The 24,941-nt window shown below is 50.2% G+C and overlaps 2 protein-coding genes across 5 annotated transcripts in view; one reads left to right on the top strand and one right to left on the bottom strand.

The window, feature by feature from the left end:
- The window catches only part of ADPGK (ADP dependent glucokinase), a 34,268-nt gene extending 25,125 nt beyond the window's left edge, over positions 1-9,143 (top strand). Inside the window, exons 5-7 of one of the 2 annotated variants that reach the window (XM_045795262.2) lie at positions 4,310-4,506; positions 5,031-5,129; positions 7,582-9,143. In XM_045795262.2, coding sequence (XP_045651218.1) covers positions 4,310-4,506; positions 5,031-5,129; positions 7,582-8,136 — 851 coding nt within the window. In that variant the 3' untranslated portion in view covers positions 8,137-9,143. The remainder of the gene's footprint in view (positions 1-4,309; positions 4,507-5,030; positions 5,130-7,581) is intronic. The other variant, XM_045795263.2, reaches the window with a different exon arrangement.
- An 8,177-nt stretch (positions 9,144-17,320) lies between these two features.
- Positions 17,321-24,941, bottom strand: part of BBS4 (Bardet-Biedl syndrome 4) — a 61,652-nt gene continuing 54,031 nt past the window's right edge. For all 3 annotated transcript variants that reach the window (XM_045795260.2, XM_045795259.2, XM_087856801.1), the window contains exons 9-16: positions 24,297-24,351; positions 23,285-23,353; positions 22,156-22,308; positions 21,883-22,054; positions 20,249-20,318; positions 19,529-19,670; positions 18,796-18,997; positions 17,321-18,266 (exon numbers count right to left, since the gene is read on the bottom strand). In XM_045795260.2, the coding sequence (XP_045651216.1) occupies positions 18,139-18,266; positions 18,796-18,997; positions 19,529-19,670; positions 20,249-20,318; positions 21,883-22,054; positions 22,156-22,308; positions 23,285-23,353; positions 24,297-24,351 (991 nt within the window). In that variant the 3' untranslated portion in view covers positions 17,321-18,138. The remainder of the gene's footprint in view (positions 18,267-18,795; positions 18,998-19,528; positions 19,671-20,248; positions 20,319-21,882; positions 22,055-22,155; positions 22,309-23,284; positions 23,354-24,296; positions 24,352-24,941) is intronic.

A 24,941-nucleotide genomic window follows, 5' to 3' on the forward strand; every position in this document is an offset into this window, starting at 1 on the left:
TTTGTGAGTTGGCAGGACCCTTTCTTGCCTTACTGAAGATTTCCTCTCACTTCTGCTGAGCTGATACTGGCCATGGTCTCAAGAGTAGAGAGTATTAGAACAGTGAAGAAAATTCCAGGATCTACAGACAGAACTGATCTGAACCCAAGAGAAATTAGGCTCTAGGAAAACCGGCATCTTGAGTAAAAATGAAAATGTGTTAAACACACACATACAAAGTTTTTCTGTATTACTAAGGAAAGAGAAGGGCAGGTAAACATCTGTTCAGCGCTGTGCTGGATTCTGCCCCGGGCTTTTCTGGCCAACTGTTCCAAGCTGGTTGGGATTGATTCCAGGCCTCTGGCAAACTTCCTTTGAAGCATTTTATTTTCCGTTGGGTGTGGAAGTGTTTGTACGTAGCGACACTCACATTATTTCCCATTATACAGCGTGCCAGGGTTCATCAGTCCAAATCCAGCCCCTCCGGCGTCTCCCAGCGGATTGTGTGTCTCAGAGACTACAGTTCTGATTCCTAGAGAATCCTAACTGCCTAAACATATTTTGACTCTGTTTATTTAATTCTGCATATTTGCTGTGGTCTCTTTCCTCTGCTCAGAACTCAGACTCTTGAATTTCTGACTCAACACATTATTAACTCAAGTTAAAGCCTCCAGCATCTCAACAGACTAATTGGTCCCTTAAAGCTCCACTTTAATAGGCTTCGGTGAACTGCTTCCAAGTCGATGAAGGGAACCTCACCTACTAGAGTAATTAGTGTGCGATAGGAACTAGAGCGCTTCTTGAAAGCTACGTTTTTCTCTGTGCGGAAAAAAAGAATTGTCTGTCTCTGGTTCTCGTTTGGGTGCTTATTGGAATCAGGAAGTTCGGAAGCGCTTGGTCTGAACATATGGACAGAACGTTGCAGTAGGCAGTTCACATTTAATGATACGCAAGTTTTGAGTTTCTCAGAAACTCACGATGATAGTTCTTACTGCTTGAAGATTGTGGTAAGGGTTCAGAAGCACCGTGAGCTCCTTCAGTGAAAGGCATGAACAGGACCGTTGACTGGAAGGGTCTAGGAGAGCTAAAGATGTGCCTTGGAGGTGCTGCTGCCGCCAGTTCCAGATTCCTCTCCCTGCACCCTGCCGGCGCTCACCTCATGACCTGGGGACCTTCCTGGTTCTGGTTTCTATCGTCTTCCCTGGTGACTGCAGGGCGGAGAGACTGCTCTCTTCAACCTGGTTTTGCTGTCGGATTTGACAGCTGTGCCTCGTGTGGAGGTAAGCAGACGGCACAGCTTGTCTTGAAAGGAGACTGTCTCCATCCTTGGTTTTATAAACCCCACACTTTAGTTTTTCTTTTTTATGCCTATTTTTGTTAGTACAAAGCAAGGCCTCCCATGAAATTTTACGTGAAGTTACATTTTCACTGACCCCTGGAGGGAACCTAGTCTGGTGGCAGAAGCCCTCAGATCACTTGTCTTCACAGAAATCCATCCCCAGCTTCTCTCAAACATAGATGAATAAATTCCCATAGAGGATTCGTCACTGATGGTTTCTTCCTTTTCCCCTGCCAGACTGGCCCAGGGAAGCTTGCTTTCAGGCTTTGGGCTGGGGACCCACTGAGTCACACACGGGTTTTGCTGACCTAGTGGCCGAAGGGCAGGACGGTAAATGGAGAGGAGGGACTGCTCGGAGAAACACTTTCCGAGCTCTGTGAGAACGGGGTTTTTGAGGTTCCAGGCTCTCCCTGTCTGCGTTCCAGTCGGTTCGCTTCTCAGGCCGCTCGCTCCATGTCCTGTGTCCCGTGGGAACAGCCAGGGAGCAGCTCTCCACGTCCCTCCTTGTCTTTGCCTTGCAGAGGCCTATTTATTTTGCCTCTCTCACTTTCTCCCTGAGGAGATTCATTTACTTGGAATGCCGCGTGGCTCTCCTGCGGAAGTCAGGCGCTTCTCAGCAGCTTCGCTCCGGGAGGGGCAGTCCCAGGTCCTGCCCTCGGGAGGACTCTGATGTGGATTTCTCCCCTTGCGCGGAGTCTTGTCGGTGGGGAAGATGTTGGATTTGGAGTCATACCCATATTCTTTGTTGTCACAGGCCATCGAAGTCCTCAGTCTTTCCTCTCATTCGCTTGTTCTTTGCTCATTCATTTGTTCACACGCTGCATGCGGGGACGGTGTGAGGCAGGACCAGCTGGTGACAGAAGGCGCGGGCCCTGTGCTCAGCTCACAGCTCACTGCAGGGCATGGGCTCTTGAGCAGATGATTACAAAATCATGTGCCCCGTCCTTAAGAGGTACCAACAGTGGCCCAGGGGAAGAAGCAGCCGAGTCTGCTGGGGTTGGCAGAGTTGGGAAAGGCTTCGCAGGGGGGGCCGCCCTCACTTTGGGTCTTTGGAGATAAAACAGGGTCGGAGTGTTGCACTCAGCGGTGTGGACCATTATTGGGTGTTTTCTTTGGACAAATGATAAGACATGGACCAGGAATTAAAGGAATGTGGCATTGTAACCAACATAACCATGGTGTTGGGGTTTAGTAAATAGGAAATGTCTTTTTCTGCTTTCATAGATTTTTATGTAAATGACCCACATATAAAATGTTTTTCAGAGGACTGGATTCAGTAAAGTGAACTCACGGTAGAGGAAAGGTGGGCTCTGGCAGTCGTGATCCTTGGTCCAGAGTAAGCCCGGCGCACGCACGCACACTCCCCATGGAGAGGCAAGGCTTCTGTTCAGAGAGGCCTGTTGTAGGAAGGACAGTTTGCTGGCGGCAGTTAGCAAGTCAGCCTGCAGTATGAGGAAACCCTCTGCTGTGGTTTGTCTGCCTTGGGGAAAAGCTTTCTGAGGGAATGTCCAGTAACTATGATAGAAACCAGTGAAAAACTAGCTTTCAGTGTATGAACTCTAATTTTGTAAATGACATGGATTCTTTACTTGGAGGGAAAGCCGTATAAACCCGGATCCTAAATCCTTGCCCCTCGGTCTCCGGAAGCACCTCCATGCTGGCTGGGGGGCAGGGGGAGTCATCTAAGCAGTTGCAGAGCCCAGGTGGCCCTTGCGCTGACTGAGTTTCAAGATTTGCTGCCAAGCCTCGGGAGAAGAAAGAGTGTGGTGAGGCTTCATCAGGAGAACCGGGGGAGGCCTCTGCCACCTGCCCTGCTTTAGGACTCCCGGCCACAGCACACGCCTCTCAAATGCTTGGCCGCTGTGGGGTCTGCGCGGGTAGTTCTCCACCCACGTGCTCATCAGGATCTCCTTCGGTGGGCCTCACCGCCTGCACGTTGAAAACTCAGCTCCCCAGGAGATTCTGACGCAGGGCCTGTGGGGAGAGCCAGTCCTGTGGGTGGAGATCCCCACCTGCTCCCCCCACCAGAAGACCCAGCCAAGGGTGGGCGTAGCCTCCCTCGGACCGGCTCAGTTGGGGAGATGCTGAGCGGGCCCTCCCTGCGGGCCTGTGCCGGGTACTTTGAGCATCGGAGACGGACAGTGTTCCCGTCGAAGAACTGGCGGTCTGTCTGGGGAGATGTGGCGCACGTGCGTGAAAAGTTTAGTAATGGCGTAAGCTTGAATCCTTTTTCAGAACCGTAGAAGACATAGCTCAGAGCAAAACGATATTCCCCAAACCACGTGAAGGGAAACCTGTGGGTGCTCGAAGCAGGGAAAATGCACCTCAGCAGCAGCCACCTCGGGAGGAAGTAGCACTTGAACTTGGTCTCGAGCAGGCGTTATTCCAAAGCAGCTCGCTCAGAGGAGGCTGGAGCAGCCAGACGCTGGTAGTTTCTGGATCAAATGCCGGGGAAGCACGAGTGGGCAGCGGGGAGGTGGGGCTGCAGTCAGCTTAACTCGTGGAATTCCAGCCTCCGTGGGTCCCAGCTGCATGAAAGGTGCTCGGGGCCCGGCTGTGAGGTGGGAAGTGCTTCGAGAAAGGTAGCGTGTCCGTATGGAGGGACGTGCACGGTGTGCACTGGATGCTGGTATTTGGAGGTTGTGCTCTGTAACCGGGAAGGAACACAGGCATCCTGTATGTGAGAGCTCAGCCAGCAGTAGAGCTCTCCTGGGACTCATTGGCAGCCCGTTGACAAAGGCATAGAGCGCCCATGCTGTGTTTGTTGTTTTGTTGGGCTGGGGTTGGGGTCTGGTTGATTTGTCTCTTTACTGACCACCATCCTCCTGGATGCAGCGCCGTGCTTGGCTAGGCCATCGTAGCTGGGCTCCCCTCGGCCGGAAGCCAGCCTGCCCAGAGCCGGGGCTCCAGTGAGGCCCCCTCCAGCCCCCACAGCTAGGAGACTTAAAGCCTCTTCCTTTTCTTCCCATTGTGTTGACTGGGCTTTTCTAGGGGAGGAGTGGGGCCAGTTAAAAGCTCCCCATGCCAACCGATTCATCTTCTCCCACGACCTCTCCAACGGGGCCATGAATATGCTGGAAGTGTTTGTGTCTAGCCTGGAGGAGTTTCAGCCAGACCTGGTGGTCCTCTCGGGATTGCACATGATGGAGGGACAGAGCAAGGAGCTCCAGAGGAAGAGGCTCTTGGAGGTAATAGCACCGTCACGGACTCTCGCTGACCTCGGCTAGCGGTTGTCCTCAGGTTCCCACCGCTCTTGGCGTCTGCAGCTCGTGCTGCCTGGTCCTCGGTCCCGGTACTCCCCCGGGCGCAGGCGTGAGCAGGACAGGGTGGAGCTTCCTCTTGCCTGAGCCTCTGCACCCCGCGCTACGCTGCGTGTGGCTCCAGCCGCCGTGTGTGTGGTCTGCGTGCTCTGTGTCGTGTGTCGTGTTTCTTCACATCCGCTGTGCTGCGGTTCCTCGGGGTAGGCCCCCAGGAATAGGCTGCCCCCCGAGCGCACAGGGGTGCTTCTTGGTCCCCAGGGTCTGTGACCCCGGCGCCTCCATGTCCACAAGAGCGTCCCTCGTCTGGAGGCTGTGGTGACCCCAGGGCTTAGAGCTTTCGTCATGATGCAAAAAAGGCAGTGACCGAAGGCACCGCCTCTTGGCCTTGACCCGTTCTTCCCTCTCGTGTGAGCTCTGTTTCTAATGGCACCACTGCGCTCTTCTCCTGGCAGGTCGTGACCTCCATTTCCGACCTCCCCACTGGCATTCCAGTTCACCTCGAGCTGGCCAGCATGACCAACAAGGAGCTCATGAGGAGCATCGTGCATCAGGTAACCACGGGGGCGGCATGTGCGGCCTTCTGGGGCCCTCAGCCCGGGGGGCCTCGCAGAGAAGCACCCTTGTCCAGTGGGGCCAGCTCTTGGGGCTCAGGGGCCGGCTCACTGAGGTGTGGGTGATCTATCACTCAGACCTGGGTCCACGGAGATCCAGATAAGGAGCCAGGGCCGTTCTGGAACAGGATCTCCTACTGGGTTAGAAATACGGCAGCGTCCCGTTTCTCCTGGAATGGAGAAGTTGGACATGAATGGTTTTTGTGGTCGCACCCAAAGGAGAAAACGGAAGGCCCAGCTTAGCTGCTTTCAGTTGAACTTCCGGAAGCTCAGAGGAGAGGAACTTTGGGGGAGCTTCACTCCCTCACCACCGGGCAGCCAGGTGTTGGACTCCTGCCCCTGGATGGCAGCGGTGAGCAGACCCAGGAGCACGTGCTTCACAGCACAGGCTTTGGAAGCCGGGGTTGGAATGCCAGCTTTGCCACTTTCTAGCTTTATGCACTTAAGCAAGTTATGTAACCTTTTATTGTATTATTATTTAACCTTTTTAATGGGTAATATATTCATCTGGTTCAAACCCCAATAATACTAAGATACACAGTGAAGTCTCCCTCCCACCACCTGTACCCGCCGTTAGGAATCTTCTTGGTTTCATCCTTACTCCAGAGTCACTGTACAAACAGAAGCAGATGTGGGAGTACATCCTTAAGGTCTGGTCTCTTTTACCCCCAAAGACAGCACAGTGTACTGAATATGGACTGTTCTGCACGGTGCTTTTTCTCACTGATTGGATTTTGGAGGCCTTTTCTCTGTCATCACTGGGGAGCATGCTATCTTTTCACAGCCAGGTGATGAAAGGGAACGTGCGGGGCCCCCAGGTTCTTCACCCTGCACGGGGGTCCGGGTTAAGACCCCTGCACCGTCTTTTTGGGCATCTTGGTTTCTGGCCTTTGCTGTCCCAGACGGAGGTGCAGCGGAGAACTTTGTCCATGACTTTCATTTCCCTGTGAGCCGGTACGTGTGTGATGAGTTCGCAGGAGCACGGTGCCAGGTGGAGCAGGAAAGGCCTTTGTAAGTTGAGTGCTGCCAAGATGCCCTCGCGAGAGCTGGGCCCGTTCACCTGCACGAGAGCTCTTCACAAGCGCTCATTTCCTCGTACCTGCCACCAGAACGGGATTAGAGACGCGCATTCTTTGACCAATCTGATGGGTGAAAAATAGTTGAGAATAATTGTGGGTTGTTTGAATAGACTTTACTTTTTAGGGCAGTTTCAAGTTTGTAGCAAAGGTGAGTAGCATGTGGCGAGTTCCCAGGTACCTGCCACACACAGCCACCGCCTTCCCCACTGCCGGTGTCCCGCCGACCGCAGTGTCGCCCTCAGTGTCGCCGCCGTGAGCGCCTGGTCCCACACTCACACAGGCAGTCACCACCCATAGTCCGCGGTTGACAGTGGGGTTTGCACTTGGTGTTTCTCAACAGAGGTTTTAATTTGCATTTCTCTTCTAAGGTCAGCTTTCCACTTTTTAAAAAAGCCGTGTTTATTTTATTTTCTGTGTATCTGTTTAACCTTTCTGAGCCTCAGTCCCTTTATCTGGTAAATGGAGGCGATTCCTCCCGCTCTGAGCGGGTTACGGTAAGAACAGGATAAAACAAGGCCGCCCGCTCCGGGCCTTACAGCACGTGCCGTAAGCGGAGGTGCTGTCCCATGAGCAAAGGTGCGGGCCGCTGGTTTCAAATAACAAACACACGCGCGCATGCACACACCCGTTCCACACTCCCTCCCTCCGGGGGCACCTCTCCCTCACACATTCCCCGTGTGCGGTTCTCTGGCTCCGAGGGGAGAAGAGCCAAGTCAGAGTGAGGTCGACAGAGTGGCTCCCCTCAAGACTGAGACGGCTCAGCGGCTCCCGTCGTGCCCTTTGCACACCGTGTGACTAAATACGGCCTTCCCGAGCCCACACCTGCTTACAGAGCTTAGCTCTAACAGGAAACTTCCTCCCCGTTTCTTGGTATTGTGTCCACGGGACCACGTGGCCCTGCATGTTGCCAGGGCCTTTGCTTCCCCGGCACGGCGCCTGCTGGCGTCCGGGGACCGAGAGCCCCGTCCCACCAGAAGGCGTGCAAAGCCTCAGGCGCGCACATGGACAGAAATAGGAAGCAGGTGCCCCTCTGCCCTTTGAGTGAATAAAACAGAAGACCGAGTCCACAGCAGTGTCACTGCCACTTTCTGGGATTATCCCAAGTGATAATGAAGGTGCGGTTAGAGGTGTCATGGCGGAAGCAGTGACCTGTGACCGTCACTTCCCCGGCACGTGCTTCCAGGGCGGGGAGTCTCCAGGGAAGGAAGAAAGACACCGTCCTGCCTTCCCTGACCGTAGTCACGGGCTGTGTCCTCGGGCCTCTTAGGAGCTGGGTGTCCATCAGAAAGAGACGTCCTTTGTGTTTCCGTTAGCAGGTCTTTCCTGCGGTGACGTCCCTGGGGCTGAACGAGCAGGAGCTGCTGTTCCTCAGCCAGGCGGCATCGGGACCCCACTCCTCTCTCTCTTCCTGGAATGGCGTCCCCGACGTGGGCATGGTCAGTGACATCCTCTTCTGGATCTTGAAGGAACATGGGCGGAGTAAAAGCAGAGCCTCGGACCTCACCAGGATCCATTTCCACACGCTGGTCTACCACATCCTGGCAACTGTGGACGGACACTGGGCCAACCAGCTGGCCGCCGTGGCCGCGGGAGCCCGCGTGGCCGGGACGCAGGCCTGCGCAACAGAAACCATAGACGCCAGCCGAGTGTCCCTGCGGGCACCCCGCGAGTTCACAACTTCCCATTCGGAGGCGGGCTCGAGGATCGTAATAAACCCCAACGAGCCAGTGGCGGAGTGGCACAGGGAGGGGATATCCTTCCACTTCACACCAGTACTGGTGTGTAAAGATCCCATTCGAACAGTGGGCCTTGGAGATGCCATTTCCGCCGAAGGCCTCTTCTATTCAGAAGCCCGTCCTCACTCCTAGGAAGGTGGCTGTGGGTAATTTTTCTGAAGGAGAGCTACCCAATTTAAGAACTACAGGAAAAAAAGATGGAGGGGTGTCAAAACAGTTTCTAGATCTAACTGAAAGATAGCCAAAGAAACAACAGATTCAACCGTATCAGATACATTCCAGCCTATTGATGATTACGCAAAAACATTTCAGGTTTTAATCAGAATTTAGCTATCTACTAACGAGACTGGATTTTTCTTTTATGTTGTGTGTTACAGGGGTAAAACTTGATGCCCATGTCCCCATTTATGCAGCGTTGTCCAGTAGTGTAGGCCAGGCTGGCTCTGGAGAGCACGTCCGCCGGAGAGAGCACGTCCCCGTTGCCCGGTGCGGGAGCGCACGCTCGCGCGGCCGTACTCCCATCTCCAGTGAAGCCCAGCGCCAGCGTCTCGTGTTCTCTCTCAGCCCCGCGCTCCTGGGCAGGGTCACGATTTCCACTCAGTGTTACAGTGAAAATAGCGAGCACACCTTCTGAGTCTTCTGCTCTCAAACTTAAGACAGAGCCACAGGTCAGGACAAAACGATCGCTCCTGTGCGTCACGGTCACAGCCTCGTGCAGCCTTTGGGGGAGGCCTTGGCTCTGCGTGCGTTCAGAAGCCTGGTTGGCCTGCGGGGCGGCCTTGGGGGCTGCCGGGCTCCGCCCCCTGCCCTGGCACCTGGGGTCGCAGGCTGGCTGGTCAGAGCCCACCGAGCCGGGACCCAGCCTCGTCCGCTGGCTCTGCGCACGCTTTCCACCGCGCAAGACGGATCTTTGTTCATTCTGATCCTTGAAGGAGTTTGCATTTACAACTGGAATATGCTTCTGCGTGCGTAACAGATCATGTTTGTTCTGCTCTGACACAGCACATCCATTAGAAAGTTTTACCTCTTCAGAGCCCCAGGATCATGAATAAATCTGTCATGTATGTATTTATTTTTTTATAAGTCAAGGAGACTTCTGTGTGCTTTTAAATATATTAAAACAATTTACATTTCAGGAACCCGAAGTCCACGTGTGGTTGATTTCGTGTCTCCCAGCACCACCGCGGAACCACATACAGTATTGTTCATTCTGATCTTGACGAGGATATGAGTTCGATGTTAACTCTGCTCTTGAGGGGTTTCTCTTGTCTTCCCCACCGCTGGGTCCCTCGCACTGAGCCCAGGCGATAGGGCTGTCATCTGGTGGTTTAAGGCGACAGAAGACAGTAGTATCAAGTCGCCAAGCCACCCAACAGCAGTCTGAGAGAGGGCGGTGGGCCTTCTCAGTTGTTCGGAGAGCAGTGTAAATGTGGCAGCTGCCGGCAGGCCCGCCCAGTTCGGGGGCAGTTCCCACCTGGCTCAGAGGTGCTTCTGGAACCTCACAGCTACCTCAGGTTCTGCATGTATGACCTCCCCCTCCCCGCTACGGGTAAGAAGGAAAGGCTTGATCACTCCTTCAAAGAGAATTTAAGCCTAGAGCTTGAAATTCAAAGCAAGTAGCTTATTAAGGAAATTTCTGGCTGCTGCCTCATCAGTCTCTGTGTCCAAGCTCCGTTAAAATAAGCACCGAGCTTCTAGCCTGTTTGTATCAGAAAGGCCTAAGTGAGAAGAGAGTTCTGTGTTCCCAAGAAGAATTAGAGTAACTCCTCAACTTCCGTTGTAAACCCAAGACTTTGAGAGTACTGGGGTGTTTCCCGCAGGACGTTTTCTTTGTCCCGGCGCCGTCTGCTCTGCCCTCTGTTAGTACATACACGTTCTCCCATCCGCGTGGTGATGTCAGTAAATCAGCACATATCGTAGAGCAGCGTTTTTCAAAAGATGGGTCCTGAAGTATCTGTAGTCACCAAATCAGTTCGGTGGTTAACACCAAAGTATCAAAACGCGTCAGGCTCTTAGGGCAAGAATTCCTCCTTGCAGAGCTGCACGGAGTTGGGAATGTGCACGGCCCCTCCAAACGTCCCACGCTTTCGAGAAGGCAGCTAAGCTTTGCTGGGAAGCGGGGACTCTAGCACCTGGGACAGGCTTCGTGGAAGTGAGCCGACCGGAGAAAGCGCACACGTGGCCGCAGGCCTCTCCCCCGAGCTCGGAACTGTATTTTACAAAGGCTTCCCCGTGGGAACATCCGCCCGACTAGAAAAGTGAGAGATGAGCCTCCCTACAAATGTTCCTGCACTCACTCTTACATTCGCTTGAAATGGTTTAACACCCAGGGCAAAGCGCCGGCGCACCAAACACTGTGGAGACTAGAATTTGGCCAAAAATCGTCCTCTCCATCATGCAGACTGAGTTTGCATTATTCTGGCTAGTCGGGGGGGGGGGGCCTCATTCTGTGCAGGGTGTTGAGGTGGCAGGTATTGTATGAAGGGCCGTACTACCTGTATGGAGCCTCACTTCGTTCATCCGTAAAACGTGGTGCGGGGTGGTCCCTCCCCTTAGGGTTCTTGATGATCGAGGAGACTGCTGTGCAAAATATTTAGCGCAGTACATGGCACGTATTTAAAAGCTTAGTCATTGTCAGTTACCAGTACCGAACTGAACAGGCAATCTTCTGGGTCTCTTTAGGACTCTTTTAAAACCTTGAAAAGCTACCACAATGATAACTTAACATTTCACTCTGGGGTCTTGTAGGCAAAAATTTTCCTACCGTGGACCTACACAGATGTCAAGTGTACCACTTGGTAGTTTTGACAAATGCATATGCCTGTCTAACCCAAATGCCTAGCCAGATACAGAATGTTCCCGTCACTCCAAAGTGCCTGAACCATTTTACTCCCAGCAATGCTGTGTGACAGTTCTGGTGGCTTCTCCATTGGCACCAAGATTCGGAGGTGTCCGTATTTGATTGTAGCCATTCCGAAGGGTACGTGGTGGTATTTATACCATAGTCTCATTTTGCGTCTCCCTGATGATGAGTAGTGAGCATTTTTTTTTTACATGTTTATCAGCCATTCATGTATCTGTGAAGTGTCCAAATCTGCCTACTCTTTTTTTTTTTTTTTTCCAGTTGGGTCCTTTTGTATATACTGTTGTTTGGGTGGTTAGTTTTATTATTGATTTGTGGGAGTTCTTTATATATTGCAGCCTGTAGACAGATACTCATTTTCTTCCTGGTTACTCTTTTGAAGCCCTGAACTGTTCCTGTCGTGCCTTAGTCTCATTATTTTCTTCTAGGAATGTTACAATTTTAGGTTTTACACTTCGGTCTATACTCCATTTTGAGTGGCTTTTTGTGGCTGGTGTTAGGTTGGGATCAGACTCCCTTTTTTCTACACAGCTACCCGGTGGTTCTGACACGGACTTTCCTTCTCCCGCTGCATTGCTTTCATGCCTTTATCGAAAATGACTGTGTAAGCGTAGGTCTGTTTATTGATCTGTCTGTCCTGATGCCAGTACCGCGTAGTTGCTATTCCGGCCAAGCTTTGCAGTGAGGTCGTGAGTGTAAGTCCTTCGACTTGGTTCAAGATCACCTTGGACGTGCTAAGTCCTTTATCTTCCTCACATTTTAGAACCCTTGTCACTTTCTACCCCAGAACTCGTTGGGCTTGTGATAGGAATCCGTAGACCTATTTGGAAAGAATTTCTCCGTCAACGAGAGTTAGTTTTCCAGCGTGTGAACACGGCCTAGCTTTCTCTCCCGGTCTTTTTCACGGCGATGCTCTGTAGTTTTCAGGGTACAGGTGCTAACAGGTGTAAGTTCACTCCTAGGTACTTCACGTCAGTAGTGCTTGACAGTCTTGTAAATGGATTTTTGGAATTTCATTTTCAAACTCTTCCTTGGTGGCGTATAACAGTAGCATTGATCTTTTGTGCACTGACCTTGCCAGACCCAGTTATCCCTCGTGGTGCCTTCCTTTACTCTGGGATTCCGCAGGTTTTCTACATCAGCGACCGTGTCCTTTGTGAAGTTTTCTCTCTGCTACACCTTTTTACTTCTTGCCTTTGTAGCACTGACTAGAACTTCTAGTATAACGTTGAACAAAAGTGATAAAAGTGGACGTCCTTGCCTTGGTCCTGATCTTAGGGGCAGGGTGTTGAGTGTTTTCATACTAAATGTGATATTCACTGCACCTTTTTCCATAAATGCCTTTTGTCAAGTTGCTGTTACCTCTTATTCCTGATTTGCCAGGGTTTTATAAAGATGGCTTTTTAAAAATTGCTTTTTCTGTATGCTACTGAAATCATGGGACTTTTCTCATTTATTTTGTTAACACATGAAAGTACTTTGATTTTCAAATAGTACACCGAGAGTTAATTAAATTTAAAATTATCCTGGGATAACCCCAACTCGGTCATGATATATATAGTAACCTTTCATATACTGCCAGATTTTATGTGCTAATATTATTTTGCTAATACATTGTTAAGGACTTTTGTACCCATGTTCATGCAGAATAACGGGCATCATTTCCTTATTCTGTAATGTGTTTGTCCAGTTTGGATATCGGGGTTATGCTGGCCTCATAAAAACAAGTTGGGAAGCTTTTGTTCCTATTTTCAAAAAATTTTTGTAAAGTTGGATTTAATAAAATTTGCCAGCTGAATCATCTGGGCCAGGAGTTTGCTTCAGGTAGGTTTTGATTTACAAATTCAATTTCTTTGATAGGACTTTTAATATTAAGGCTTTATATTTCATTTCAAGTTCAGTATGTTCTTTCTCAAAGATGTCTGCTGCGTCCCAGGTTGTCCATCTTATTGTTATAGATGGTTCATAATGTTCCTTGATCCTTCTCACTTCCGTAGGATCTGTAGTGCTGGCCCCTTCTTCATTCCTGATATCTTCTGTCCTGGTTTGTCTCCTCCTTTTTCCTTCATCAGTTTAGCTGGGGATTTGTCTTTTTTTTTTTTTTAATAGAACTTCTGGCTTTTTAGATCTTTAATATTTGTCTGCTCTGTAGTGATTTAGGGTTTATTTTGCTCTTCTTTTTCCAGCTTAAGGTAGAAACCTCTATCACTGGTTTTCTGCCTTTCTTCTGTTCTAATAGAAGCATTTACAGCTAGAAGTTTCCTATAAGCACTACTTTTAGCTGCGTCCTACAAATTGTGATTTGTTTTCATTATTCAAAATATTTTCTCTTTTGATCTCTTTCTTGACTTATGAGTTACTACAAGTGTGTGTTTAGTTTCCAAATACTTAGGGGTTTTCTACATATCTTGCTATTAATTTTTTTATTATGTTCAATTAGCCAACATATAATACATCATTAGTTTTTGATGTAGTGTTCAATGATTCATTAGTTGCGTATAACACCCAGTGCTTGTCACCACACGTGCGCTCCTTAATACCCATCACCCGGTTACCCCATCCCCCCACCCCCTCCCTTCTGTAACCCTCAGTTTGGTTCCCAGAGTCCAGAGTCTCTCACGGTTTGTCTCCCTCTGTGATTTCTTCCCAGTTTTCCCTCCCTTCCCCTGTTTTCCTCCACGCTATTCCTTATGTTCCACATATGAGTGAAACCATATGATAATTGTCTTTCTCTGCTTGACTTATTTCACTTAGCATGATCTCCTCCAGTCCCATCCATGTCGATGCACGTGGTGGATATTTGTCCTTTCGGATGGCTAATATTCCATTGTATATATGAACCACCTCTTCTTTATCCATTCATCTGTTGAAGGGCATCTCAGCTCCTTCCATAATTTGGCTATTGTGGACATTGCTGCTATGAACATTGGGGTGCATGTGCCCCTTCTTTTCACTACGTCTGTATCTTTGGGGTAAATACCTAGTAGTGCAGTTGCTGGGTCGTAGGGTAGCTCTATTCTTAACATCTTGAGGAACCTCCATACTGTTTTCCAGAGTGGCTGTACCAGCTTGCATTCCCATCGACAGTGTAAGAGGGTTCCCCTTTCTCCACATCCTCGCCAACATTTGTTATTTCCTGTTTTGTTAATTTTTACCATTCTGACTGGTGTAAGGTGGTATCTCATTGTGGTTTTGATTTGTATTTCCCTGATGGCTAATGATGTTGAACATTTTTTCATGTGTCTGTTAGCCATTTTTATGTCTTCTTTGGAGAAGTGTCTGTTCATGTCTTCTGCCCATTTCTTGACTGGATTATTTGTTTTGGGAGAAGATATTTGCAAATGACATTATGGATAAAGGGCTGGGATTCAAGATCTGTAAAGAACTTCTCAAACTCAACATCCAAAAAACAAATAATCCAGTCAAGAAATGGGCAGAAGAAATGAACAGACACTTCTCCAAAGAAGACACACAATTGTTAATTAATTTCTAATAGAATTTCATTGTGGTCAGAGAACATATTGTGTAAATTTCAGTCTTTTCACTCTGAGACCTATTGTATGGCCCAGTACATGGTCTGTCCTGCTGAACGTCCTAGGAGCACTTGCAGAGAATGTACAGTCTGCAGTTACAGCTCGTAGTGTTCTGTACATGCCAGTTAAGTCGAGGTGGTTTATTTGTGCTGTTACACTCACTGTCCAGTTCTAACAATTGCTGAAAAGGGAGTGCTAACATCCAACCAAGATTGTGGATTTAATTCCATCGACTTTTACTTCACGTATTTAGAAGTCATGCTGTTAGGTGCATACGTATTTGTTATGTGTTTTCTACTGAATTGAACTTTTTATTATTATGAAATGTCCCTCTATTTCCAGCAAGGCTCCTTGTTTTGAGGTCTACTTTATCTGACATTAATAGAGCTCTCCAGACTCAGGCCTGTAGCTTGAATGGTGTTTGTTCCATCCTTTTGCTTTCCATGGCAGATTTGTTTATCCTTTCTCTACTTTTTATTTGGAGAGTACAGTCCAGTTACTTTTTTAAGTCTAATTACGTTTTAATGTAATTATGAATATGATTGGACTCACATTTAACATCTTGCTATTTATTTTGTCTTTGTCCCATCTTTTTCTTTTTGGTTCCTTGGTTCTTTCCGTCCTGCCCTTTAGGGGAGGAGGGTACTGACTGAATATTTTTTCGAATTTTGATTTCCAGAGGCGCCTGGCTGGCTCGGTCGGAAGAGTGTGCAACTCTTGATCTCAGGGTCGGGAGTTTGAGCCCCGTGTTGGGTGTAGAGATTACTTTAAAAAATAAAATCGTAGGGGCGCCTGGGTGGTTCAGTCGGTTGAGTGCCCCCACTATTGGTTTCAGCTCAAGTCATGATCTCATGGGTTGTGGGATCGAGTCCCGTGTCGGGCTCTGCACTCAGTGGGGAGTCTGCTTGAAGATTCTGCCCCAACCCCCCTCTGTCAAGTAAATACATCTAAAAAAAATTAAACCTTCCAATCCTCAAGTTCGATGTACCCCCTCCCTTACAGCTATACATGTAAACCTCACAGTTTTTTCTTGGAACAGTCATAGCATTTTTAAAAAATTAAACCTACATAGTGTTTTATATTTAGCTCCTTACTTATATTTGTTATCTTTCGAGGATTGGTCCAACATGAGCTACTCTGCCATTATCAGACAATAATGATTCCTCCTTAAAAACAAAATGATCATAGGGGCACCTGGGTGGCTCAACTGGTTAAGCATCCGATCTTGATTTGGGCTCAGGTCATATCTCAGCATTGAGATCGAGCCCCATTGGGCTCCATGCTGGGTGTGGAACCTGCTAAGATTCTCTCTCTCCCTTTGCCCCTCCCTGCTCCTTCTCAAAAACAAAATGATTATAATCATACATTCCAAAGCTTTACTGTCTTTGGAATGCAGTTTTGTACTAATATTACTCTGTAGAAAGGGCACTTTTCCCATATACTAGTTTATACTTGCGATTTCCCGCCTCCGCTCAAGACATCTAAAACCACGTCTGTGTCTGTGATCATGTACTTTGCCTCATTTTCCTAATACTGTGAAACACTGTGATGACATGAGCCACTCCCATATTAGACATTAGAAGAGCTCCTTTCTCACCAGAGTGCATGGGAAGCTGCAAATCCACATGCCCCAGAGACTGGGCAGGTGTGACCTAGGACAGCCGAGCCCCGAACAACGTGGGCTTGGACTGCACAGGCCTGCTTATATGTGGATTTTTTTCAGTAAATGCACTGGAAAATTTTTTGGAGATCTGTGACAATTTGAAAAAACTGTGATGAATCACGTAGCTTAGAGATGTCAAAAAAAAATTAAGAAAAAGGTATGTTATGAATACACGGATAACAGTTAAGAGCAGGAGCTCTGCATCCAGACCTGGGTTCAAATCCTGATCTGCCGTTTTCCTTGGAAAACTCGTTTTACCTCTCCCAACCTCCACTTCCTCCTTTACAGAGAGGGGGTAATAGTGTCACTCTGTTGGGAGGGCTCAGGGAGACCGATCCCTTCCTGAACCTGTCCTTCCCTGGCCTCCCCGAACACGCCTCTCCTGGGTCTGTCTCTTCTATCACTGTCACTTGCTTCTGTCTCCTTCATGGGCTCTTCTGCTTCTCCCTTTAAATACTGGTTTCCTGTTTTCGGTCCCCCCATTGTCTTGTTCCTAGCTTTCGTCTGGGGACTCCTTTCAAATCTGTGATCTTTCAAATCTCCTTTCAAATCGTTTCAGCGATCACCCAAATCAAGTTACTCCTGCATTTTTACCTGCAAGCCAGATTTCACACCTGAAATCTGGCTGTTCAGGTGTCTACTCTCACCATCTGAATGTCTCAAAGACAAACCTGTCTAAAGCTAGATGCCACAACCCTCCCCCCGCACCCCCCCGATGGTCCTCTTCTCTGGTTCGTGTGCGTCTCCCCAGCGGCACGTGCCCACGCGACGGTCTGTTCTCGCCTGCTCCCTCCAGCCCCCGGCTCCCGTTGATCTGAGCCCCCTCTGCTCCTCTGAGTTTATACCCTTACTATCTCTGTGTCACAGGCACGCCAGACTCCACGCCGAGAGAGAGGAGAGCTTTCTCCGCCGCTCAGGGTGTAGACCCCGGGTCTGCCACACCTGCCGCGGGGCAAGGGAGCTGCTGCCGCTACGCTGCCGTGTCTGAGACGCGAGAACCACAGTTTTGTCACTTAGCTGCCGCCTCAGTGTCAAAACAGAGCCAGTCATGATACAAAAACCTCCTTAGTTTGGTGTGGCGATAGGTGTGCTGTGCTCACCTTCAAGTTCTGGTGATGATAGGGCGCATCAGGTGCAAAGTGGGGACTGGCCCTCACGCGGACGCTCTGCTGGCCCTAAGCCCGAACCTGGCCTTGAGGTGCCTTCTCTAGTTCCAGACTCGTTTGGGAAGCAGCTAAGAGAAGACCGCGTCACAGGTTCTTTTAAAAAGGTTTTATTGTGATCTCTTCTTTTTACACCTAAGTAAAACCTTCCCCAAAGGGATGACGACACATAATCTTCATTCTAAAAAGGACATATAGGTGACGTACTGAGAGCATCTGGCCACGGGCATCACTGATTGTTTCACATAAAATTAAACAGCTCTTTTGGTTTTCCTTTTCATCCTTGGTGCTGATACCAGCCCAGCCCTTCACCCCCACCTCTCATCATACTGACATGATCTGGCTCTACGGACGCTCTCACGTCTCAAGAACAAGATACAGGACTCGTTCTGGATTCCCTTGGACAGATGCAGCCGGAATATCCAACAGGCTGGGCCTCAATTTAGAGAGGTTTTTTTCATCATTTTCGCCCTTAAATGTAGACTGTTAGAGCTGGATTACTAATCCAAGATTTGTGTTTGCCTTCGGGGCTGACAAGCCCCACAGCCTGCGGGTCGCCTCCGCTAAGCCAAGGCTTCATCGTAGCAGGACTCCGGAGCAGAGGTCGTGCAGACTTTCCTTCCACAGAGGAAGGGGTCAGTCATCCAGGAGGTGAAAGTCATTTCAGAAGCAAACAGCATCATGTGCCCGACTGGTTCCTGGAGCTACAGACCAGAGCCACGAGCCTCGCACTTAAGCTTAAAGGGCCTGTCGGGGCCTCTCCTGTCCGGGCTGACGGGCTAGCGGGAGGCCGCATCGGCCGCAGCTCCTTGCGATCGTAACACATCCTGTGTCCCTTGGTTCCCAAGGAACACGCTGGCCTCCTTGTCACATGACCTTTCCTAATCTGCTACATCCTCACCAAAGACACCCCTACTCTGGGGTCATCCTACTCCTATTTTCTCTTATTTGTGCCGAGGCTTCGGCCGGATGTGCTTCCGCGGTGGGCTCCGGCTCCGGAAGCAGAGATGGCGGCTTTGTGAGCTGGGACGTCCCTGCACCTGGTAACAGAACAAACAGTGTGAGTTCTCAGTTCCACGATGCTGGAAGAAATCATTATTTTTAGTGTCAGATTTCAAAAAGAAACCTCGCATCTTCTAGGATCAGTGGGACTGTGGCCTGTTTTTGCAGCTATGAAGTTAGACTTAAAGCAACAGTCCAGTTTGCCTTCAGTGACTCACTGAAAAAAATCCTCGATTACCTGCCCCATGCTGACTTAGGCAGCCTTGCTTTAATTCTCCCTGCTTTATCGTAACAGAAGGCACTGTCGTGGATCGCTAAACCCGAACAGGTAAGGCCCCCGCGCTTTAACCACTCACCTACGCCTGCCAGTAGCTGTTCCCTCCTGCACAACGTGCCTTAAGAAAGCAAGTGCCGCTTAGGCCAACATATGGCTTGTTTCCCCTTCCAGGAAACACTACTTCGATGTGTTCTGAGTGGGAAAAGTGTAAGCCTCACTTAAAGCCGTCACCTCTCTGGGGCGCGTGCGCGTGTACCGACGACTCCGTGGAGCTGTGTGTAGCCCCCTACCTGAGGGGAGCTTCCTGTGTGCGGCCGCGGAAGACATCGCCTGTCCCAGGGCTTGATTAGAGCCCAGAGGCTGCTGGAAACCGGCAGCTTTGCTGGTTGAAGTGGTCCGGTGCTTTGACTTGGTATCTTTAACTGGTTTCGTCCAGACCAGTGCCTCCCCGACCTGGAGGGCAGCTCCCAGTTTCTGGGCCATCTCTACCATCTTGTGCCCACATGGGAAGAAAAAAAGAGTCACAGATGTCACTGGCAGAGACAAACCTACCCACTTCTTCCCAGGCCTTCCACCTGGGAGTTTAGCCAAAATCATGTCTGCCGGTACTGGTATGTGAGAGAGTTAGTATTTACTGCAAGGAAATCATTCTCCAACAGCAGAGAAGACAGAGTCCCCTTCGTGGACGGCAAGGGCACGCACACAGGATCTCAGAACCCCACGATTCAAGTGTGGTGCGTTACAGGGCTACCCTCCGGCCTTCCCCACGTGAGGAGAAGCGGGAGGAAGCTGCAAAGAGACCTCAACTCAGTTGTATTATATCAATAACGTAAGTCAGCCTGACTTTCCCCTGTTTTCTTCTAGGAAAGATTTTCCTTAGGCTGTTACTAACCGAAGATTTCCTGCTGCCAGGAACATCAAAGCCAAAACAGGCACGAACCTTTAGAATACTTTGTATCTGGATTATTTGGGCTTGACTCAAAAGTCCCCGGACAGCCTCCCGGGACCTAATAAAAGACACACCTCCGAGTCGAATTCCAGAGAGCTGCTGTCCTTGAGCAGGCTGACCTTCCTCTCCATCTCCTGGTACTGGGCCAGGGCGCCCTTCCTCTCGCCCTGGTTGTACAGCAGCACAGCGTAGTTCAGGTTGACTAACGGGTTACACCTGCGGCAAACGGATTCTGTGGGGCGTGGGCTTTGCAACCCGCGCTCCTTCAGAAATCCTTCTCAGTGCACAAAAACCAAAAACTGGTTAAACAGAAACTTCTCCGTTCTCCAGCAAGGTGAGAGCACATGCTCTGCGGACCTCTGGAGAAGCAGAGGTCAAGCCAAGCAGGAGCTCGTGGGGGCAAGTCTGACATCCCAGCCCTCGACGGGGCCGTCGGGGCAGGCTCGCGAAGGGGATCCCTAGCCTGCCTCCCGGCAGACGCCGTGGAATTCATCCCAGGAGAATTAAGTTTATCTTAAACGAAGCGAGTCCCATCTGCTGTTCCAGCCAGCCCGTGGCTGTCGGCAACCCAAGCCCGCTGCCAGCCCCTCCTCTGGCCTCCTGACTGCTAAACCCCGGGCTGAAGGGCCCGTGTCCGTTCCAGCTGAGCCACGCACGGGAGCCACGCACGGGAGCTGAGGGCCCACATCCTTTCCACAGGTAGGCCTCGGAAAGCAACAGTGGGGCTGTGGCGCCATCTGGTGGTTTTGGGGAGTCCAGCCCGCCCCACCGCCACTCCCAACAGAGCGGCTTACTTGTCCAGGCGCACGGCTTCTGCGTAGGCTCTCTTGGCGTTCTCGGGATCTTCCAGATTGGTCAGAGCCACTGCAACAAAGAAAGGGGGCCCCGCGGCTGGAGAGTCCAGCGTAGAACACAGAAGGAATGTTTCAAGACCACCGTTCATCCAGTCCCCAAACTGAAGTCCTCCTCTGCCCTCTCAGCTCCTGGAGCTACGGAGACAGTCGCTCGGCCTCGATGCCCCTGTCATCGGCTCCCGCGGCCCCTCCCCACGGTCAGCCGCGAATCCTGCTTCTTGTGCTCTCTTTTCTGACACTGCTGTCGTTCAGGTGCAAGTTGTTTCAGGCTTGCTTGCTTTTATCCCCACAGCAATGTCCCCACCTGCCTCCATCCACCTGCCACAAAGCTGCCAGGGGTCGCCCTGACTTACAAACAAATCGCACCACTGACTTAAGAACCCTCAGCGGTTCTCCATTACCCATAACCATGATCCTTCACTTGTTTAGCAACAGAACACGGTCTCCTTTTCAATCAGGATTTTCTGGAAGCCTGTTCTATAAAACCAAGCAAAACAGAGCTGTCTGGAAGCCAGGCCCACTCCACCTGCCCACCAGTCATGCGTTCACTTCCACCGGACATGAAAGAGATCTAGGAATACAGCTGGAAAACCTCGGCCTCTAGAATAAAGACCAGAGTTCTTGATTCCACTCGTGCCATCCCAGACCATCTCTCCTGACCACCCCCCACTGCTCTCCACCCGCGGCTGCCGGTCCGGGCTGCAGGCCTTTGCCTGCTCCTCGGCCACGCTATGCCGGCGAACTCCAGTTAAGTGTTCAAAATGCAGTGTGAAGGCCACCTCCACTTTGTGAAGTCAGAAATGCCGCTCATGCCTCAGAGGAGGCCCAGGTGTCCCCGTTCCTGCGTCCCCATCAGAACGAGCTTGCTTCGTATTGGGGCAGCCCCCAGCGAACCACCATTCAATTTGCTTTTGCAGCCTTCCTCTTAGAAATAAGAACCCCACAATAATGATTTTAAAAAGCCCACCTGGAGACCACACTGTCCGTGAGAATATGGAAAGTGCTTTCGGGCTTACACTTAGTAAGTCTGGCATGTGGAGAAATATCCCCCAGAAAGAATATTAGTTAGTACTTTCATGTTATAGTAACACATTAATAATAGACCAATTATGTCATGACAACAAAACCAGTAGCTAATACTCATTGGTATTTAATTACGTAATCCTCCCTCTCTACTCTGAGATCTACCCAGTACGTAGTGGAGGGAGGACACTTCTAAAGCCCAAGCTCTTAACACTCAATGGTATCTGGAACTTAGTTGGACTCTTTCTTTTTTTTTCTCCCTCTCTCTATACATTTGTAAATAAATTGTCAAGTCAGGGAAAACAACTGGTAAAAGATGAACTAGGGACGATCTTGATTTAACCTGTTGGTCTCTGAGTGAAACACCCCCAAGCTAGAAGCAACCAGATATCCTGTCTTCTTTTGCAAGCTCCAGGACACTCACCGAGGTTCCTGGGGGATCTGCGAGGCAATGGCTTCTACGGCACATTTAAACCCTGGCCTCATATGATTCTAGATCATTTTCCGTCATCACAGACTACAGAGGGGCTCTCCCCACCAACGTCTCTTACCAGCCAAAAGCATGTAGAGCTCCCCCATCTTCGGCTGGAGGTTGATGGCTGCGCTGAGGAAATGGAAAGCCGACGCGTACTGCTGCATGGTCAGGTGGACAAGGCCCAAATTATACAGAATCTTCCAATCGAAGGGAGCCAAGTAGTTGGCTCGCTTCAGGCAGCTGATAGCCTGCAGGGGAGAGGGGGCACTCGATGAGTGGCTGGGGCAAGCCTGGCAGCCCCAGGAACTGCGTGTGTGAACACAAACAAGGAAGATAAGGAGACGCTCACTGCCACGTATTTCTTCTTGCCGAAGAAACACATTCCAATGTTATTCCAGAGCGGAGGACTTTCTGGAACGGCACAAGCTACAACTCTGTACTTGGTGAGGGCAACATCAAAGTCCCCGTGGGTCTGCATCATGCTGCCTGCTGCCAAGATGGCCTGAAAACACAGGACATGAAAAACTGGTAACTAAGCCATTCCCCGAAGGCTGTCGCAGTGAAGCGGCCATTCTGTGCACTCAGCAGGCCCGTCGGCACGGACAGGACATACACGCTTCTTCCGGGCCACAGAAAATATATTCGAGCTCTCGGAACAAACGCTCGGGAGGAATGTCCCCACGCCCGCTGTGGCTTTCTCTGGCACAGTACAGAAAAAGAAAAGATACAATGTCAGTGACTTCCCCTGGCTCATTTGTTTCCTACTTCTAGTCCAGGAAGTCAATTTTTCAGAGTCAAGGCCCTTTCAGTAAAAAAACAGCCTTGTATCTGTTCCCCCATGGCCCTACTTGGTACCCCAAGTGCTCCAGATAACCCAGAAACTGCTGTCTTTGGCCACTTAAGGTCCAGCTCCTTCTGGCACCACCCAGGCTTGAGGCCTCCGCAGTCCAGCCCTCTCATTTCTCCGAGGAAGGGCGCCCAGGCGGGAGCTGGCGGAATCAGCCTAACACGCCTCCCGTGACAGAAGCGACAGGACCAGGCCCGCACCCTTCGTCAAAGCCTGTTTTGCTGCCTCTCCCTCCATGACATTCATCCACTCCACGATCTCAGCCCCAAAGTCCTATCTGGACAAGAGTTGTCCTCGCAAATTCATTAAGAACCCAGCAGTCACTTCACCAGAATCTCTTCGGACAGTAGTTGTAGAGGCTTTGTTCATTTCCAGAGTAACACACGGACCTTCACCGGCGCGACAATGTCACTGTGTGACAGGCCTGTGACAGCAGATGTGCACTTGTAGAAAATAAGAAGCAGAACGCTAGCACTTTACAATACGTTATAAGAAGGGCCATGTGTGTTTATAATTTTTCTAAGAAAAATGTAATTTCTTAGGTATCCACAGTGCTTTCTAGGGCCAGGTCACCTCAGGCAGCGGTGGGAGCGTCTGTGTGAAGGCTCTGGGATTTGACAGCCTACGATACCTTGTAGTTGGTAGGGTCATAAGTCAGTGCATTTCCAAGGTGTTCAAATGCCTTCTGGTAAATGCCGAGCTTGGAGAAAAAGCAAACCAGAGAATTACATCAGGGGGAGACAGCAGTTAAGGAGTCTGGCCAACCACACCGTGAACAGAAACACCCGGGCTTTCTGGTTGTCCCGACAAAAAAAGAGCTACAGATACGAGATAAAAAAAAGAACACTAAAAATCCCCATATTTGTTGATTTGTCCCCTGAAGGTCCAAGTATCTGTTTGCCCGACCCGCCTCTGGCACACTCTGCGGTTCCCACTCAGGCCTCCTTGGCAGGAAATGGGCTGGTGAGCATCCTGCCCAGGGGCCAGCCTCCAAGCCAAAGCCCAGGAAGGCCCAGGGTTAAGCTCCTGATTCCTTTTCAAGAAAAACAAGAGACAGAAAGGCCACCCTAGAGGCGGAGCTGGTGGACCAGCTGAGCAGGAAATGAGTTTGTCGGGGGGTAGGACAGGGAGAGAGCCTCAGGGGGCCCGCAGGCTGGTAGAGAGAAGTGGAGGCACTAAAAGAAAGCCATTCACACGCGGGGAGACGTGGAGCGGAAAGGAGACTTCGTATTCTAGACCACGCTCTGGCTCTGCCTTCTCTTTCCCGTAGGACCGGGCTGGGAAGAGGTAGCTACAGAAACGGCCTCCACCCCAGGCCTGCCCGTGCCCACCTGCCTCACAGCTTCTCCCGCAGCAACACGAAGCCAGCCCCCACCAATTATCTCCCGTATCTGCCCTTTCCTTAAATGGGTAAGAACGAGAACTGCAGTAGCCTCGAACAGACTTATATGCCTGATTCGAATGCAGAAAATTCATTCCTTTGGCAGACAAAGAATATCGAATGCAGAAAGTAAGGTGCACCTGCTTCCTGTGACCTTTAGTAGAATGTGATAGAGTAAAATCAAAGTGCAGGGACGCCATACTCCATACAAACCCAAAAGCATTGCCAACCTCAGTGCCTGAGTGAGGACAATGCTCATTACCTGTAAGTAGAGTAGTCCTAAAGTTGTGAGAAGTTCCGTGTTTTCTGGCGAGAACCTGCAACACAGAGCCCCGCACAGAGCGCTCAGAGGGAAACAAGATGTGTGTGAGACACTGAGACCCCTGCCTGCGGGCCCGCCCTCGTGCAGCCCCTGGAGACACCCGTGAGAATTCCTGAAGGTGATTTGGGAATTTCCTTCAAAAGTTGGTCTTCTCAACCCTGGCTACAGGTTGGATTGCTCAGCACAAAGGAAATGGGACTTACAATCCAGACTCCTTTGTCAGGACCCTTCCTTAGGGCCAAAGTCCTAAGAACCACCTACGGAATATTCTGTGTGACTGTCCTGATTATACAGAGACAATTAAAGATGGACACTCCATAAATCAAGTCCATCTAAAACACACAGTTGTGGCCAGTTCCCTCGCGTAGGTTTGTGGGGTGGTTTTGTTTTGTTTTTCTGGTCTCACTGTACAGACAATGCCAGCAGAGTTTCCTGTTTAGGATCCCAGCGGCCCTCATGCTCTGCTCTCCACATTAAACAAAAAGCCATACTAAATAGCCAAACTAAAAAAAGAAGGAAGACACATACGGGCTCAAGGAAAAAGCCATTGGCTTTGGGGAGTAAACACTGACTTAAGTAAAAGAT

The sequence above is a fragment of the Ursus americanus genome, chromosome 28 (assembly GCF_024610735.1).
Source record: "Ursus americanus isolate L20-20 chromosome 28, mUrsAme1.1.p, whole genome shotgun sequence".
Classification (NCBI taxonomy): Eukaryota; Metazoa; Chordata; class Mammalia; order Carnivora; family Ursidae; genus Ursus; species Ursus americanus.